The sequence below is a fragment of the Telopea speciosissima genome, chromosome 2, assembly GCF_018873765.1.
Source record: "Telopea speciosissima isolate NSW1024214 ecotype Mountain lineage chromosome 2, Tspe_v1, whole genome shotgun sequence".
In the NCBI taxonomy this organism is placed as follows: domain Eukaryota; kingdom Viridiplantae; phylum Streptophyta; class Magnoliopsida; order Proteales; family Proteaceae; genus Telopea; species Telopea speciosissima.
This window is the reverse complement of record NC_057917.1, coordinates 64,724,037-64,742,673: the sequence shown is the minus strand read 5'-3', so window position 1 is coordinate 64,742,673 and position 18,637 is coordinate 64,724,037. Positions and strand designations below refer to the sequence as shown.

The 18,637-nt window shown below is 38.5% G+C and overlaps 1 protein-coding gene and 1 long non-coding RNA gene across 2 annotated transcripts; one reads left to right on the top strand and one right to left on the bottom strand.

Moving 5' to 3' along the window:
* Nucleotides 1-155: 155 nt before the first annotated feature.
* Nucleotides 156-12,520, top strand: LOC122651278. The gene is made up of 3 exons (XR_006331429.1): nt 156-168; nt 10,245-10,251; nt 12,190-12,520. It is a non-coding gene; the product is annotated as an uncharacterized LOC122651278 (long non-coding RNA).
* LOC122651277 lies at nt 9,631-17,179 on the bottom strand. The gene is made up of 2 exons (XM_043844607.1): nt 16,992-17,179; nt 9,631-10,035 (listed from the first exon to the last, which is right to left on the bottom strand). Exons 1-2 carry the CDS (start codon nt 17,141-17,143, stop codon nt 9,885-9,887), a joined length of 303 nt encoding a protein of 100 aa, XP_043700542.1. The 5' UTR covers nt 17,144-17,179; the 3' UTR covers nt 9,631-9,884.
* Between the last annotated feature and the right edge of the window lie 1,458 nt (nt 17,180-18,637).

Below are 18,637 nucleotides of genomic sequence, written 5' to 3'. Positions count from 1 at the left end.
TGGGAAACTTTTATTTTTGACTTCATGGTATTATATTTTTCTACCCAAAAAAAAATTGGTATTATATTTATAAGATATATGGTATGGACCTGGTAGTATTCTAATGGCATGACTCTTGATGTGTTTGTAGCGTTCTTTGCAATAAAAAAAAATAGATTTTTTTTTGGGGTGACTAGTGGGAGAACGTACGCATTCAGAACTTATTTTCACGTCTTTTGATTATAATCATAGATATTTTTTTTGATGAAATATAGCCATAGATGTTACAAGAAGTTAAGAGCCTCTCTCCCCTCCTCCTCCAGATCAAACCCCTCCCCTATTCTGTGTCTCCATTATCCATAACACCCCATCCCTTGCCACCTGTTGCACCGCTTCAATCTTGTTTGTTGTTTCATAAAAATTACACATTATTCTCATCTCTATGGTAATTTTACACGCTCATGTGTCTGGGCACAGGAGCCACACGACCAATCAACATTCTTTTTCCTTATTTATTATCACGGTAAGAGATCGCTCCTAGTCAGGTGGCCTTGTACCAGCGCAGGGCTAATGAAAGCATGCATAGGGGTATTAACATGGATGCGATTTTTTATTTCACAAGGGTGGGGTGGTAATTTTATGCGCTCCTCTATTTGGGTGCAGATTTGACGTGACTAGATAGCCTTCTTTTTCCCTTATCATTATTTGGGATTGAGTTCCCTATCTGGCTTCGTAGCATATGCTAGGGCCCTTGTGTCTATCTCTCTCCTCCCACAATATGAAAAAATATGTTATTTCATAGGAGCCAGAAGAGAGATAGAAATAGGGAGGCGCTAACATACGCTATACAACCTAGCAACATTGTTGTTGTTATTGTTATTATTATTAAAGGAAAAGAACTACCCGGTCGTGTGGCCTGCGTGGCTCCTGTGCCTAGACACAAAAGCATGTAAAAATACATCAATTGTCCCCATATAAAGACGGAAAAAAAATATTATCATATTTTGGTGGTGAGCTTTCACTCACAAACTCAAAACAATCAAGGGAAGCTCCTCCATGTGAAGAGATCAACCCCTACATTTGTAATTATATCTTTGGGATATTTTATTTTTACAAATTAAGATGGCAGCAAAAAAAAAAAAAAAAAAAATTTAAGGAAAACATTATTTCAAAAAAAGAAAAGGGATCTTGAGCATTGACGTTGACATAGGCCTAAATCCCAAATGCGACGTTTTTTTTTGTAAAATACGGCATAAATATTTCTTCTTTGTTTTTATTTTTTGGGTAGAATATATATGACATAAATATTTCAATTTTAAAATAAGAATATATTCTTTCTTTTCTTTTTCTTTTCCATTGACTAACAAACAACTAGAAAAAGCAAAATATTCTTACATTCCAACTTCTCTTTTCATTTTATTCATTTCTTAGTAAATAAACAAGGCATATGTCCATAAAGTTCAAACCTACAAAAATAAGGCGAAAATTTTCTTTCACCCTCTTACAAAATGAACAATTCCTTCTCCATTCGTGAAGTGACATCATGATTGGATTGTTGGGTTCATCACTATTCTCTCACCCCTTGTTGACGAAGTTGATACCATCCCTCTTGTGGCATATGATAATACCGATGCTTATGGATGAATGGACACTCGATCTTATAAACAATGCATCATAGGAAAAATAAGATATAAATACTTCCATCAAGGTTTCAGTATATGCTATCGGTAGTCAGGTTATGGTCAATATTGACATCGTATGGATTGTCCAATCGAATTGGACCATTTTACCCTCCAAAACTATTGATACCATTGATTTTGTACCATTTTACACTCCAACAGTATCAATTCCACCAATCCATATCGTTATCATATCGATATCGATATCGACATCAATGTTGATATACTTCGGACGATACCAATATCTAAATCCGCGCTTCCCACACTGTTGGTGTAGAAAACCCACTCCCACAATCCACTTGTTTTTTTTGGGTTTTTGGCCAGACACAAACCAAATTATATGTTATAAATTCATTGTAGAAATTATCATAAAAACAAAAATGTTGCATACGTGTTGAAAATACCCATATTCAAATAATTTAATTTATTTTCTTACAAAGATGGATTTCAGATTCCTATATGTGGATTTAGGCTTGATTTGGTATGATTTTTATTTCAATTTCAAGGGATGATTTTTATTTTGGAAACTGTTTGGTTTGATTTTTACACCTTATTTCAATGAAATAGAAATCAGGTGGATAGAATTTCTGAAATAACAGAGGAGCGGTTTCAGAATTTTTATTTCATTTGATTTCACTCTTGCTCTTTAATGAGCACATGGTTAATTTGATAGGCAAAGTAGTAATTTCATATTAAAAATAAAATACCACCCTTCTTCTTCTCTTAATGATCCCATCAGAAACCACCATCACCGCCACCGTCATCACTACCCTACCACCGCCATCGCAACCACCACCACCCTCCTTCCCAAAGAAATATAGAGAATCTGTTCTCAAAAAAATGTACTATCAAATGGATTTTTTATTCTTGAAATATTTCATATTGATGCAATTAAAACAATTTTAATTTCAGTTTCGATTTCAATTTCAATTTCAATTTTTTGATTGAAAATCTATTTCTTGAAATCAAATCGAAATTGAAATAGAAATCATACCAAAGCTGGCTAGTTTACACATTTACGGTTCCTTGTCCAACTCGCTTTGGGTCCCTTTCGAATCCATTACTATTGATTGTTGGTAGTTGGTACCCACTATAATTAGGTCATATCATGTAAAATTTAAGAAAATATCAAGTATTAAAAAAGAGAGGGTGGGGTGGGTTGGGGGTTGGGGTGGGGAGGGACCAAATCAAAACCAGATAAGTCATCGTGATTCTGAGATCCGATTTCCCTTATTCAACTCTACCCTTATGGATCCTCATCTTCTACATGAATTGGATACGAATCCAATGCGTGATAAGCTGTCCTGTCACCCTTGTGGGGTGTGGATTTTCTTTGGTGAGCAACGTAGACTCTCTGTCTCTCACGTTGGAAAGGCATCATTGATGGGTCCATTCCAACGCAATTATTTCAAATGTACTGCCATTGCGCATTGCCATCCAATCATACTTCAATTGACTATGTTGATTTATAGCGAGAAGTGTAGGGTGGGAAAGTTTGACGGGATCTTCTATTGGCGAGCTGCTCATATTGCTGTGTACGCTTCAGACATAGCAAGGCGATGAAAAGATCGCTCTACCCCTGTCAGAGCATCTTGCCCAAGCGGGGGTAAGGTGGTCTTTACCGCCTTATTGTGTCTGAGGTGCACAGTAGTAAGGGCAGCTTGGAAGTAGAGGATTCGGATCCAAGTTTAAAATGTATCTGAGATAGTCTAAAATTGATAGATAGTTAGATGGAGTAAAAGTTGATATTTTCTCACCCCACATCGTTTGGTTGCTCATCAAAAAACATCTTCACAAGAGGGGTGAAGTCAAGGTGAATAGGTCGATGTGGGAGAAGCTTTTTATATGAGATGACTTATTGGAAGAGATGTTGTGGTAGGAGAAAGTGTAGACCTTGAGTTGTTATTCCAAGATGTATGTTGATTAAAGTTGAGACGTGTCACTTGACACTCTCTTAAAATCAGTATTTACTTTTTTTGAAGCAATTAGGTTTGAATGTAAAACTGGCTTCAAGATAAACAACTTTTTGGCTTCTGGCAACAAATGTGCACTCATCTGATGCACCCCTTTGAATACGTCGAAGAAGTACTTAGGCCTCACAGAATGTAATGTAATTGGCAAATCACGGTTCTAATTTGTGTAAATATATGGGCATCATAACAATATATCATGAGAGAGACGAATTAGAACAAGTGTTCAATACATATGAAAGTCCTCCCTTGCTCTATTTATAAAAGAGGATGCATTTCTTCAAGGCACCTCATGGAATGGATGTGTCCATTAATTTGGATGGATTGGCTTAAAAGATTCCAATCAAAGCACTTGAATATTAGTGTCCCTTGAAGATACCAAATTGTAAGGATGCGACCTTTGGTTCCAATGGATGGGATTATAAGATCCCAAACCAAGCAACCCCAAGGGGTTAGAGCAGCTGGCTTGGAGGGGACATGAGACTCTGTCTCAGGAAGCGAGGTGTTATACCCGCACCCAAACTATACCTTAATTCTTCGGACCACGTTGAATTTTCACTGGTAAATGTTGCGGCGTTGTCAACGGTCAATACCTGTGATTGCGAGTCGTGACAGTCAAGGAGTTAACTGGAATAAAAAGGGTGGAATTTCGATCTGATAGGCGATGTGACCGCGTGAAGGTGAACATTTAATCCTTAAATATTATGTGTATGTGCTCCCTTCGTAACCTTCGAAAGGTGGACCAAAGCCCGAAATTTATTACCTTGGGTTTACCCTATTTCTGGTGGACTAGACCCTGAATTGGACCCGATGGTGATTTATTGTGGATAAAGTATCATGGGCCCCATCATATTCTTTTATATTTTAGTGTGGAGTCTTAAAATATCTTAGGGACCCACTACAGATAAATAAGGATTTTGGAGTTATGTTGATTAATTCAACTATCCACTCACCTATTACAAATATCTTAGGGACCCATTAAAGACAAATAAACTTTTTGGATTTATATGGATTAATCTATTAATCCACTTACTTTATCACTTTTGCTAAACTAAGCTATCCACTCAAACTATTAAGCACCCACTCACTAACCTCTCTATCTTTTCTAACCTAGCCAAATCGTGGAGGTGTGGAGAGAAAGGAAAAAAAAGAGGAAAAAGGAGAAGGAAAGGAGAAAAAGAAGAAGAAGAAGAGAATGAAGGAATTGGAAGAACCCTAGGGCTTATGTAGCTCTACCCTAGGAGTGTTTGTCTTGGTTGATTGTGGTAGGTCCTTAAATCTCTCTCTCTCTCTCTTCTTTATTTCTTTTGGGTTTGGGAAAGAAACATTCAATTGGGGGTTTTTAACCTAGGGTTCCATTTGGAACCCAAGGATGCTTTTGGATTTGGTATCCTACCTTCTTGGGGGTTTGAAGCTCACCTCTAAGACCTCTCTTTACCTTCTATTGGGATCTATTTCTTGGATCTAGGGTTCTTAATGGAGAAACCCTAGTTTTGAATCATTTGGTTTGATTTACTATTTGAACCCAACAATCCCTTGATTGGGTTAGGGTATTATGACCCTAGGTGGTTTAAAGACCCTTCCCCCAAGTCCTTGCGGACTAAAATCCGAGTGAAATCGGGTTTGGGAGCTCAAACCTTGGGATTTTCGGATTCAGCAGAGGGTGGACCCAGGAGTGGACCCAGACCAGAGTCCGCCCTGTGAGTCCGCATGCTTGCTGGTTCGCGCTGGACCCAGGAGTGGACCCAGACCAGAGTTCGCATGCTTACTGGTTCACGCTGGACCCAGAGGTGGACCCAAACCAGAGTCCGCCCTGTGAGTCCGCATGCTTGCTGGTTCATGCTGGACCCAGTGGTGGACTCAGACCAGAATCCACCCAAGAGTCCAGTCATGGGTTTTAGAGTATTTTGCCCGGGGTGGACCCAGGCACTGTGCCTCCACTCAAGAGTCCACCTAAACTCTATTGTGTTACCTTTAAGCCTAGACTTTGAGACCCCTCTTACCTCACCTAACTCACTTTGTTACACTTCTTTAGGCACCATTACTCTTACAGTGAGACTTATCATACGTTGATCGACGATGAACGCTAATAAACGAATTCGTGAACTAATAGGTGAGTGGGGTTGGGATTTGACTTAATTTGGGAGTGTTTTGCATTATGTTATGCTTGTATGTCATTTCTCATGCATACTCATTCTTGTATTTTTATAACTATATTTGTGGAAATTACGAATATATGCGTTATGGATGTGACTTGTTAATGTCTTCATCATGCTTATAATTGGTCTATTATGCGTCGTGTCGTGCTGGTACCCAGTACAAGATGGTATGGGACGTCATGTGCCGGAATACCTCTCAATACGATAGTATCATATTACATCATACAGTTAGTGCTATTATATGGTCTGTCATGCGCCGTGTTGTGCTGGTACCCGGTACAAGATGGTATGGGACGACATGTGCCGAAATACCTCTCGACACGATAGTTCATATAGAATGGTTAGGATTTTCGTTCTCCTTGCTACGACCCTTACCAACAGGGGTTTAGATGTTGGGTAACCAAGGCTACCTGTGGTGCCTGAGGAGTGATACGAGGTCAGGTCAGGTGAGATCATTGGTTATCGGGGTTTGCCTTTGGGTGGCGAGTGGCTTCTACCAGCGCAAACTCCCTTGTAACAATTGAGGTTTCATCGACGGTGATAAGATAAGTGATCCGTGATGTTTCCCGAGTTGTAGCAGTAGCAAGTACCTAGTGACTTAGATATGCTTGCTAGGTGGATAACTGGTTAATAATTCATGCATCATGGACTATATGTTATTGCTTGTATGTTCCCCATCCCCTCACTGGGCTCAGTGGAGCTTACCCCTCTTTGCGCAACCTTTTTAGATGCATTGCAGGTGATGTTTTGGTAGAAATTCATGTGGCTCTTTCTCTTGGATGTGTTTTGCTCGGTGTTGCTGTCGTGCAATCGATGATTTATATCTATGATGTTGATAAGATATTAATGACTATGCCAATCGGGCACTTGGATCGAGATACTTATTTCTTCATTCCTTTTTAGTTTCATCCATTGTATGGTATAAACTCTCTAATAATTACTATTGTTCTTAGTTTTATTTAACCTCTTGAGAAAGGATGTAATATATTATTTGTCTATCACATAGACTGTTAAACGCTTTTATTATTGTAAACGCTTATATTCTTTTGCATCTATATTTACTTTTATTGTAAATGTATTTCTTCCCACACTCTGATGTACATATGAGTTGTATTGAATTGGCTGTGATTTGAGCCACTGCATCAAGATCCTGGCGGTGTGAGGTGACACGTGTCATCCTAATTATACCACTTTTATTGTATTTTATCCCTTTGTGGGATGGGGGTGTAACACGAGGTCTCGTGATCAAACCTTCGCCACTGCATAATTTCTTGGGGCCACCCACCTGAGGCTCACTAAGGCCCAGAAGCTCTCGGTTCGTGCGTGGCGCGGGGGTCATGTACGACTCTAGGGGGGATTTAGTCAGCCTAAAGTCGGATACCCCTCCTGTCTCCCAAAAAAAAGAGATCCCAAACCAAGCCTTAAGAGGAAAAATAGAAGAAAGGAGGTTGTGTTAAGAGTTGGGAGACCTTTCTTGATACTAGTCCACACACAAGATCCATGTTTACAGAGAGTAGCAACATCAAACTTAGCATTACAAAAATATCTGGCTTTAAGAATCTGGTAGAAGCATTAGTAAGCAAGCACCAAGCCAATTTTAATAAAAATGCATTATTATATTTAGGGAATGTTGAATGATACCTCTATAAGTACATTTAGAACTTGACACATTTTAATTGTACCTTATTTTATTCCCAAAAGTTCTTTAAGAGGAGGGTATAAAAGGATTTTCAAAAATATTTTTTAAATTGACATATCATTATTTCATTAGCAAAAGGTGTCATTATCATACAAATTTTTCGAGTTCATATGAAATGACACTATTACCCTTATTAGAAAAAAATTTGTGTGTCATACTAAAATGATTAAAAAAACAAAAAGGTCACAATTTATTCGACACCTTGACTTGAGGGGGTATTAAGAAAATCCTTTATAAATAAGACTACGCCAAAACACCAAGCTCTCCTAAGGATTTAGCTCAACAAATAGTCAGCCAAGAAACAAAGGACTTCTTTTATTTACCTAAGATATTTAAAAAAAAATAATAAAATTAATTGAATCAAGAAGGTGATAATTTTGTCAAGGAAGAGAAAATAAGGAATTTAGCTCGTCTTCAGGGAGACCAGCACGCCCAGGGTGCATCCAGCCGTTGGGCTGTACCACACATATCCCTAGACGTGCACCGTGATATGTGCGGCACAACTCAACCGCTAGATGCCCCCTAGGCACTGGGCTCCCTGAAGCCGATCCTGATCCAAAAATAAGACATCCAATAATTAGGGATAGAGAATTAAGTACTTTATTTAACACAGGCGACCAACATGAGATAAAAGAGAGATTTTCCATTTAGCAAACTTTAACTCTAATCTGATACACTATTGGTTTAAGATCCTGAGAAGTAGATCTACCAGATATCACACCATTTTTTATTTTTTTTTTTGGTCAAAAATGATTTGTTGTCCCGAAAGATCTTGGAACAAATTCAAAATTGCACGTAGAGTAGTAAGATCATTCCTAGATGCTCCACAAAAGATGAAAATGTCACCTGTGAAAAGAAGATGTGATATTTCGTGGGTATATTATTCTTGAACAGTCTAATCTTCATTTCACTTATTAAGAGATCCAAATATTGGATAATACATAAATTTTGTGGACAAATAAACCCTTATTTCTTTATTCTATGTAAATATTTAGCATTGCCACGGTTTCGAAATCAGGATCCAGATCGGTCCCAAAATCTGGAGTGGTCGGAATTGGGATCATCCTCTCTCTGATCACCAATTCCTATCCAAATTGATCAATCTTATCCCGATTCTTGAAATGATGAGTTTGCCATAGATTTAAGGGTATCAAACGATTTGGTTTTGATTATTTGGTTTGATTCAAAATACAAAAATCAAAACACATTTTCAAAACTAAAACCGAATCAACTCGGTTCAGTTCAGTTTCGTATTTTGTTCCATATATAATCTACATGTAATCATGTATTGAGTGGAAGGATTCTAAAGGCTCTATACATTCACTACCCATGCCATTTGATAATCCTCTCACAACTTGATGAACAAGTCAACACAATATGCCCAATGTTTTCTTTTTTTGGGTTAAAATTACAAAGTTCATAACAATCAATCGAATAACATTATGGATGAAAAGAAAGAATGCATTACTCATAATCCTAGCTAGAAATATTAGTAAGTACTCAAACTCACTCATGTTAATATTATTTATTTTTATGAGAAGCAACACATGATGAAGTTGTTGAAAACCCAACTACAGAAGTCCAAAAGGAGGAAAATGACAGTTGAAAGATTAGGTTGTGGGATGTCGAAATTGAACAGAAAGTCAAAACTTTGAAAGTCACCCTTGTAGACACTGAATCCTCTTGGCTTAGATCTAAAAGTTGGTGATAGACCCACCCACTCAATAACAAAATTTCCACTATTTAATCTCCTTCCTACAATGAACCAGTGCTTCCTATTACTCTTTCAAATATAGTCCCCCTCTCCCCCCCCCCCCCCTCTCTCCTTCCCCATAAAAAGGACACACACAGTCTCTCTCTCTCAACATCTTGTTCACCCACCCACTTACCTCAGACAAGATCCATTCAAGAAACCTGTTAACCCCTATAACGTTTCAGAGAAAGCCATATAGTAAAGTAATAAGAGACAAGGTGCCTAGATAATAATCATACTCAGGGGAAAATTGTATCACATTTATTAACATTTCAATACTATAGAAACAATTTTGTTAACCCATAATCCATTTAATTGTTTTAATATCAAAAACTGCATGCATCGACAGAGCGAAGGGCAAAAGATTCTGAGGAGATGGCAGAAAAGATGGAACCCAACTACCAATTAGGCTTCCATCTATGGAACATCTTTCTACCAATTACGAAGAAAAAACAACGAAATGAAGAAGAAACATAAAAGAAGTTGGCCAAAACAGGTGACCATATCCAACTAATCAAAGGACAAAGCAAGTTGCAACAGAGCAAGGAACAATATTCAACCAACACTTCTACAACATATGAATCTCTAAAGCTTGTCTCCTGATCAACTTAACATTAATACTTTCTGAAATGGTAATGTTGATGATCACTTGTCCTGTTTTGACAGAAGGGATGCCAAACCTGTCCTCCAGCCATAAACCAGAGGCGGCACTTGCTTTTTGGGAAGGAGAGATGCCAGACCCAACCCCGAGCCATAACTTGAAGAAACCTCCTGCTTGGCACCCATTTCAGACATCCTGCCATCAAAATAACAAATGCCTAAAGCAATTTAGATGCTAGAATGAAAAAAGAGAAAAAATTGTCTTTGAAGAGGTTTTAACAAGAAACCTACTGGCTACAGTATGTTCCAGTCTTTCCAGTAAAGTAGGGGGATTGTGATGTAGAAAAGGCATATCTGCCCTTCAATCCAACCCACCCAAGTGCAAGTGTATAGCTATAAGTCTAGTAAAAAAGTAAAGGAAACTCTTTCAAAACCATTGTAGGGTATTAAATTAATTCTAGAAGAATCAAGGAAGATTTTGGGGAAGGGCAAGCAGGGGAGCCAGAACCCAAGGGAAAAACCTCTTATCAACATATACAACCTCCAGCATCACCCAAGGTGATCTAGACAACTAGGAAACCACAGGTAATCGACTTACATTTCAGAGATACAAAAAGGATTCTCAGAAGAAAAAAAAATCAGCTGCCAAATTAGTGATGCAGTTGCAATACTCGTTAATCTCGTATGGAGGCTTATGCACAAGCTTGGGAGGCCCACAAGGTGTTGGTGACCGTCTAATGGGCTGAAATTGACCTTGGGGTAGATATAAATCAACTGCCTAATTAGTGATGCAGTTGCAATACTCGTTAATCTCGTATGGAGGCTTATGCACAAGCTTGGGAGGCCCACAAGGTGTTGGTGACCGACTACTGGGCTGAAATTGACCTTAGGGTAGATATATTATAGATTGGGGCTTAAACTTTTTTAGGTTTCATTATAACAGGCTTAATTTATAAGCCTATACAGTGTGGGGGAAGTTAGTAAAAAGGATTACCAATTAATTAAAGTGTTTGAGTTCTATTAGGATAATAACTTTTAAGAGTTCAGTTTTGAGTTTATTTACTTTAATAGGTGTGTAAGAGTGATTAGGAATCCTTTTATGAGTCAATTTAGGAATTACATAAGGTCTTTATATTTGTAATACAACCCCATCAATTAAGGATGTTTTGACTCAAGAAATTTGAGTTTTTTTTCAAGAGTTTTGGTGGTGTTGAGCACTGCATACAGGATTGGTATTTCATACCTGATTTCCTTCTTCTTTGGATATGCTTTTAATAGGTGTAATCATACCCTCTTTTCTTCTATTACGCTTCTTCGTGCTTGCTTCTTATTTATCTTGATTCAACACCAGGTGTAACCCCTTTTCTGGTTCTATTTTCAGATTGCTAGATTTGGTCATCTTTCCTATTCTAGTTTTGTTTCATCCAATATTTGCCCTTACACTGTCCTAATGATTCTACATAGATCTTGGTATAAGTAGTTCGCGTTTCTAGAATTTTTTCTAGAACCCTGAACTGCATTAATTCGTATCAGAGTAGAGTTCACTTGCCCAATAGAAGAAGAAATGTTGTTTTATTCATAGATGAAGGGAGAAGTGAGAATTTCATTTCGCAGTCCGTGATGCTGTTGTCTAAGACAAACGAGATCATCATTGAATCTGAAGGTGATGTATTTTTCATCAAATTTAAAAATTTTCAATAATTTGATGTGCTTCATGTTTGATTCTTCCAAACGTTCATTAAAGTTGGTTGATAATGGTTGGAAGTGCGAAAGGAGTAATTGATCGCAATAGAAATTTGTGCATCCTAAAGCCTTCTCACATACTACGTTAATTCTTGCTGTCCACAATGATATTTCTAAGCCAATTAAGGAAAAACAGCAAGTTATGACAAAAGAAGAAGAAAAGTTTGTTGTTCATTACGAGGATACAGCCCCAACTGGTTAGGTGCAGCAAGATGTGGTTGTGGATGACAAGGAGGCAGTCTCAAATATTGAGAACATCCCTCCTATTGAGTTTGTCATTCCTCATAAGTTTCAGACACGAATACAACATCAAAGCTTCATATTATAAATTTTGTTCTAGTTGAAGATAAGGAGCTGCAAGCGCCCCTCCAAGTGTTATTATTTCTACCCTTCTACAAGACTCGAGGACGAGTTTTGTCTAATACAGGAGGAATTGATGCAGTTGCATTCGACATAATCCTATATTGAGGCCTATGCGCAAGGTTGGGAGACCCCAAGGTGTTGATTGCGGTCGGATGGGCTGAAATTGACCTTTGGATTGATAACTATATTATAGGTTGGGCCTCTTATTATGTTGGGTTTTACTGTAACAGGCCTAATTTATTAGCCCCATAAAGTGGGGGTGAAGTTAGTACACGGGTTAGTAGTCAAGTGTTTCAGTTAGATTAGGATACTTAATAGCTTTTAAGATTTCTACTTTGAATATATTTATTTTATTGAGTGTGTGAGAGTGATTAGGACTTAGGAGTACTTTTATAAGTCAATTTAGGATTTTCAGAAGGTAAATATGTAATACACCCCCATCAATTAAGGATGGTTTGGATAAAGTAATTTAAGTTTTTTTTCAAGAGTTTTGGTGTTGTTGAGCATTGCATACAGGATTGGAATCTCAAACCTGATTTCCCTCCTACCTTCTTCTGATATACTTTTAACAGGTGTGATCTTTACCCTCTTCTCTTTACTATGTGATGCAGATAAGTCACATAATGGGCTTATTTGATTGGAAAAAAGCCTTGGGTGTGTTATGTATACATTGGGCTTTTGATTCTATGTGTTTTCTTTGTAATGGGTCACTTTAACGGGCCTAAAATGTGGGTACAAGGAAGGCATACGGGATTAGGCTTAGTAGTAGTCTAAGTAGTTAAGTGTCTTTTCATATTCCTAGGCAGATTTATTATTTTTCTTGTTTCTAGTTCCTAGGTTCTTGTTTATTGTTCTGAGATGCATGGGGGGATGTTTTTAATGTATTGGGTTGGGAATACCAACAGTCGATTAATTGCTTACATGTATCTAAGGGGTTTTTGGAACTCCTTCCTCCCCTATAAATTCAAATCCTGTTCTAATTCCAATGCCAATAGGAAGGCCTGTAGAACTGATTCCACTGTGTGTAGAATCGTCTCCTTTTTTATCTCAAGCTTAAGACCGGTATGAAATCGAAAAAAAGTCACTTTGGGATCTTCACATTCGCATCACAACGGACCATTAATCCATCAAACTTACTCATATATTCAACAATAGAAATTCTGCTATACCGAAGAGTAGTCATCTGGTCTAAAACTTGACCTCTATAGGATACTGGGAAGTATTTTTCTTTCAACTTTGCTTCATTTCTGACCAATATTGTATAGGTTCATGTCCCAACCTCTGAATGTGACGCTCCACACTCATCCAATACAGCTTGGCTTGCCCAGTTTCATTTTGGAGAATCTTGCACCGTTAAACGGAAAACGTCGGACATAGCATACCACTCAAAAAAGTGGCCAACATCTGCACGCCAATCCAAGAAGACTTTTGGATCAAGTCTTCCATAGTATGGGGGAGCTACAATCTTCACTTTTTTGTGTTATGTCACCAGCCTTATCTAGCCATTGCATGCTAGGTGCCCCATCCGGCACTTCCCATTCATCTTCATCCTCATCATAAAGATGAGAAGGACCTCTTGGTGGGTAGGAAAACCTATGTTGTCGATAGGGCTCTCTTCACGCAAATTGACATGAGACATGGCTGGTCATTAGGGACTTCACTCCTCTGAGTTCCATCACGCCTTTCAGCATCCTCTTGCTGAATGTCATTTTCCCAATCTCTAGGAATATGCTCCCTAGGCTGCCTTACATATAACAAATGAGAAAGTTTTAGGACACAAAGGGTTGGAACTGTGCTCTGATACCAAATTTGATGCAGGATATGTTTGGGAAGTCTAATACAAGTTTAAGGATTAAGTGAATTTGGGTTTGGGAAGGTCTACTCAACACAAAATCACAATATAGATGCAAAAAATCAGATCTAACAGCAGCCATAAATGATGAAATTTCCAAATACAAGTGCAAAAAAATCGTTGTAGGAATCATGGAAATTTAACAAGGGATACATGATAGGTCAGTGCCTTCCTTTGCTGTCCAGCGAGTTGGAGTGCTGTGATCAAGTGCCAAGTCACTACCAAACTCCAAACAATGTGTCCTCAGTGCCTCCTTGTTAATTGATTAATCTCCATAGTGTTTGAGGCTATAATTTAAACCAAAAGTCTGAAAACTGGTAGTAGTAGAAAAGGAATAGAGAAGGAGAGGGAGAGGATGGTAGTCTATGAGAGAAGAATTAGGGAAGAGAAAGGGGGTTAGGCCTCACAGCAACTTGGATTCACTCCAAGGTTTGTAGGGAATCATTCATACTGCAGAGAATGGGAGAAATTTTCACAAGTTCCAACATCTTTCATTGTCTTCCATCCCAAAATCCAGTCTTTTAAAATCCACAAAAAAAAAAGAAGATAAATAACTCACTAATAACTACTTTTCCAGCAATAACTTCCTAATAACTACCCCACTTAGCATTACAACATTAGCACATAAAGTTTTGACACTAAATAAAACAAAATACAACAAATTAAAACAAAATACAACAAATTAAAACAAACTACACATAAGTAAACAGAAATATGCATCCACACAAGTTAATAAGGGGCATCTAGCCACAATGAAGTGATGTGTGGTTGGGTACGTCTGTGTATCCTCTGATATGTCCTAAATCCCCAAGTGATGTCCTCATCACAGAGGATGAATGGTTTATAGTTTAATGACAAGATAATACAATGAACAGTTGGGAATACTAGAATGTACTGATTTGGGGCTTACAAACCTCTTATCAACATATACAACCTCCAGCATCACCCAAGGTGACCTATACAACTAGGAAACCATAATGGATTCAACTTACATTTCAGAGAGATAAAAAGAATTCTCAAAAAAAAAAAAAAAAGCCACCGAATTAACCTCACCAAAGTGGAGATAACTGAGTACACATTCAACTCATGAAGAGCAGAATCAATGGACCAAAACTAGTGTGAAGCTCCCACCCACAGTCTATCCGATGGGTTATTCCAAGCAACAGACGATGACTATCACATTTTCTATAGTTTTCAATAGCTAAATCCAGACTTGCAGCTGATACAGAATTACTGAATACCGAGAACGAGCAGAAACAAACACTATGACTGGTGAACCAGTGAAATTGGATAAAGCACTTGACACTCAAAAACTTGGAGAATATCACAAGGGTCAATGGTAGAATTCCCTACAAAAGGGAAACAGAGGGTGAATGGTTTGGTGACAAGATAATACACTGAACAGTTGGGAATACTAGAATGTACTGCTTTGGGGCTTACGGCAATTCAATAGTTGCATGGAAACAGATGGTAGCAACATCATTTCATGGCTTGATCCATACTCATACTACAGCACTGTAGGAGGAAAACTCCATTCTCCTTCAAGGGCACCAAAAACTCTTTGCATAGTTCTTGCAGTTGGTACCACATACTGTGATAGACAACAATTAACTTCTTCTCATGTTACTGTATCCTCCTTGGGGAGCACAGTAGGAAGCATTGTACTATTTATCATTCAAACATCAACAGCCAATGTATATTCTACCCAAAAAAAAAGAGAGTCAATTTATATCAACTTAGGGACAGGTTAGGCCTTGATAAGGTGGTCCGTGGTCGACTAGAATCAGCTACGCATTGATAGTACCAAGTTGTCAGCCAACCAGCTAGTTGACTATTTTGCATATGATTTTAACTTTGATATTTTAATCATCTAATGGCCTTTTATTTGTCATTTATCCTTCCTTAATGCAACATGGATATAGAATATATGCCTCAAAGGCGTAAAGAAAATGATTTGAAGGTGCTTTACGATTGGACATACCAAATGAGTGATCTAGTGCGAATTAGAGTTGTTAAAAGGACAAGTGGGAGGAGAAAGATGACAAGGTTGAAGTTGTGAGCAAAGACAATATTACTATCTGAGGTTCCAGCTGATATGACCTTAATTAGAGAGGTATGTTTAAACAGGATTCATGTAGATGAACACAAACAGTTGTTATAAGGCTTAGTGAATTATTGGTGCAGTTTATTGAAAACATTAATGGGAAAATTTCTCACTCCCCCATACTTACCCCACATTTACTCAAATTCCCCTACTCAAACTTTAACATTTGATTCCCCCAAAATAGTAAACTCCTAACTCTCCTTCTCCCCTGATATTTCAAAGTACCCATATTAACCCTTTTTTTTAAATTTTTTATTCAACTACTAAACTGAAGTGGGACCCCCCTCCTCGTTTTTTCTCCGCAGAACGCAGGCTTCTGCACCCCCTCACCTTACCCCGCTAGCCCTCTCACCTCTCCCCACCGCCCTCACCCTGTACCGCAACCCTGCCTCTGCCATTGCATACCGCCAGCAATCCTGCCCCTGCCATAAACGGCCTACCCCAACAGCCATTTCTATTTCCCTTTTTCTTTGAAGTTAGGTAGTTTTGCTGAAAGAGTAAAAAAAAAAATTCAGGATTGTGTAGGACTAGTACGGTCATTCATCGACATGTTTGAGCTTATGTCGATAATCCTACTACACCTGAAGCCCGTGCAGAACCTGAGCCCACCAGCTTTATGCATCAGCCTATGTGGAGGGATCCCATAAACTACCCATTTGGGGTGGACGATGGGTGCGGTGCGTTGCATTACCAGAAAATGCTGAATTGCAGCGGTGACGTTGCCTACGCGACCAAGGCACCTTGTCGCCTAAGCACTTAGGCACCCCTCCACTTTCTTGACAACTATGGGGGAATCAGATATGGAAGTTTGAGTAAATGTAGAGTAAGTATAGGGGACCAAGAGATTTTTCCCAACATTAATACATGTATTTCAAGAATATTATTAATTTTGTTGCCTATACAACACCTAGACGAGGCAAGGCAAAATGACTACCTGCAGATTAGCTGCCTTAACTACGCTGCTATTAATGAAGAAACACAAAAACCTCTCAGATACTTCAAAAAAAAGAAAAGATAAATAAATGAATAAATAGTTCCATGGAAAAAATAAACCATAGAAAATGTGCGCAGGTTACATGTAGATACATACACAGGAGGCAGTGGACCTTCATACGCAAATGTTGATAGTCCTTGGCGTTGCTTGTGCTTTGGATTAGATGTGCATAGCACATACACTCTTCCACGGCGTTTGACTGTCCTACAGAACTCACAGAGTTTCTTCACTGATGACCTCACCTTCATGACTAAAGATCAAAGTGATGACTAAACCATCAGCTATTGTGCCGCGAAATTAAAGCAGAAGTCATCAGTTGGCATTAAGAATCCAACAGAATACTTATATAAAAGATGGTAGTACAGTACAGCATTATAACACCATTGATGCTGGAAAGAACCAACAGCTGAATAACTTTTCTTAAAAACTATATAAGGAAAAAAACTAACTATAGAATTACTAGAAAATCCTATAATCAAATTGCAGTGTACTAAGGCCCCTAGAGATACAAAGTGAGTGTTATAATAAGCAACTAGGAGCTAAATCCTTCTGAAAGGAACATGAAGCATCATTGAAAGTAATATACGGGGTTTGCCTCATAGGCTCATATTACATATTCTTTCCTTCTAAGGACTTCTGCTTGGGATACAACAAAGTTGTGGGTTGAGTTAAGAAAGGAGATACAGATAATAGCATAGTTGTCAAGGCATCACCGAGGTGTCCAGGCAGTCTTGAAGGGGCTAGACGATTGATTTCTTTGTTGCATGCACAAAAGGCGACAGCCTTGATCACCTGGGTGTCACCCAGGGCATTTTGAACCGCCTTGGTAGCTGGGAGGGCGACTTTTTTGTGTTTTGATTCTTTTCTTTTTTTTTTAACATTATAATGATTTAGTTGTTTGATTCCATGTCTAACCTTTTTATTTGCTTGTGTACAGGATTATCATACACTTAGTAACAATAAAAAACAAGAAAACAGGAGAAGAAGTGAAGAACAGAGGACACAAAGCCAGCGACTTGAAAAACCCTCTACCCGTGAGACGAAACCCGCACTCCTTCGCCCCTCCAGCTCCAGCGAAGGCATTGCTCTCTCCAGCAGTAAGACTTCTTTTTCTTTTTGTTATAATGTTACACGATGGAGGACCATTAATTGCCCACTTGACCTCAATATTAGGTAATGTAAGCTAACGAACCAGTGGTTCGATTTAAGTGACTTAAGTCACCACTCATATTTTATGTAAGTTTCTTTTTTTGGGGTCCACACCACACTCCCACGAATTTAGAAAGGGGGGTGGAATAAAGTAGTTGGCTAGGAGTGTTCCTACTCCTAGGCTGAATAGGAGTAAGGCCCTTGGGCCATTATTTAAGCAATAGAATTCGTGGAGTACTTCACTCTCCACTTTAGAAATTAAAACTGCTTGCAAGCTGCTGCAACTTCTCTTCCACTGTGAAGGTTTGCTTTGTGTGTGATCAAAGCTGGCGGGACTGGTGTCTGATCCAATCGACACGTTGCAGTGTGAAGCTCGGGTGGTTCGTCTTCAAGTTTTACTTCAAGTTCTGTCCAAGATACAATTTTTATTCAAGTTTTAACCTCCAACAAGCAGCTGCCAGAGATTTTCTGCTACAACAGTAAGTTAGAATAGATCCCCATCCCCTCCATTCTTCTTCTACAGCCCCAACCCTAGTTTTTCCCCCTTTTGTTTTAATTTTCCTATAACGTAAAACCTGCACAGACCAAATCCA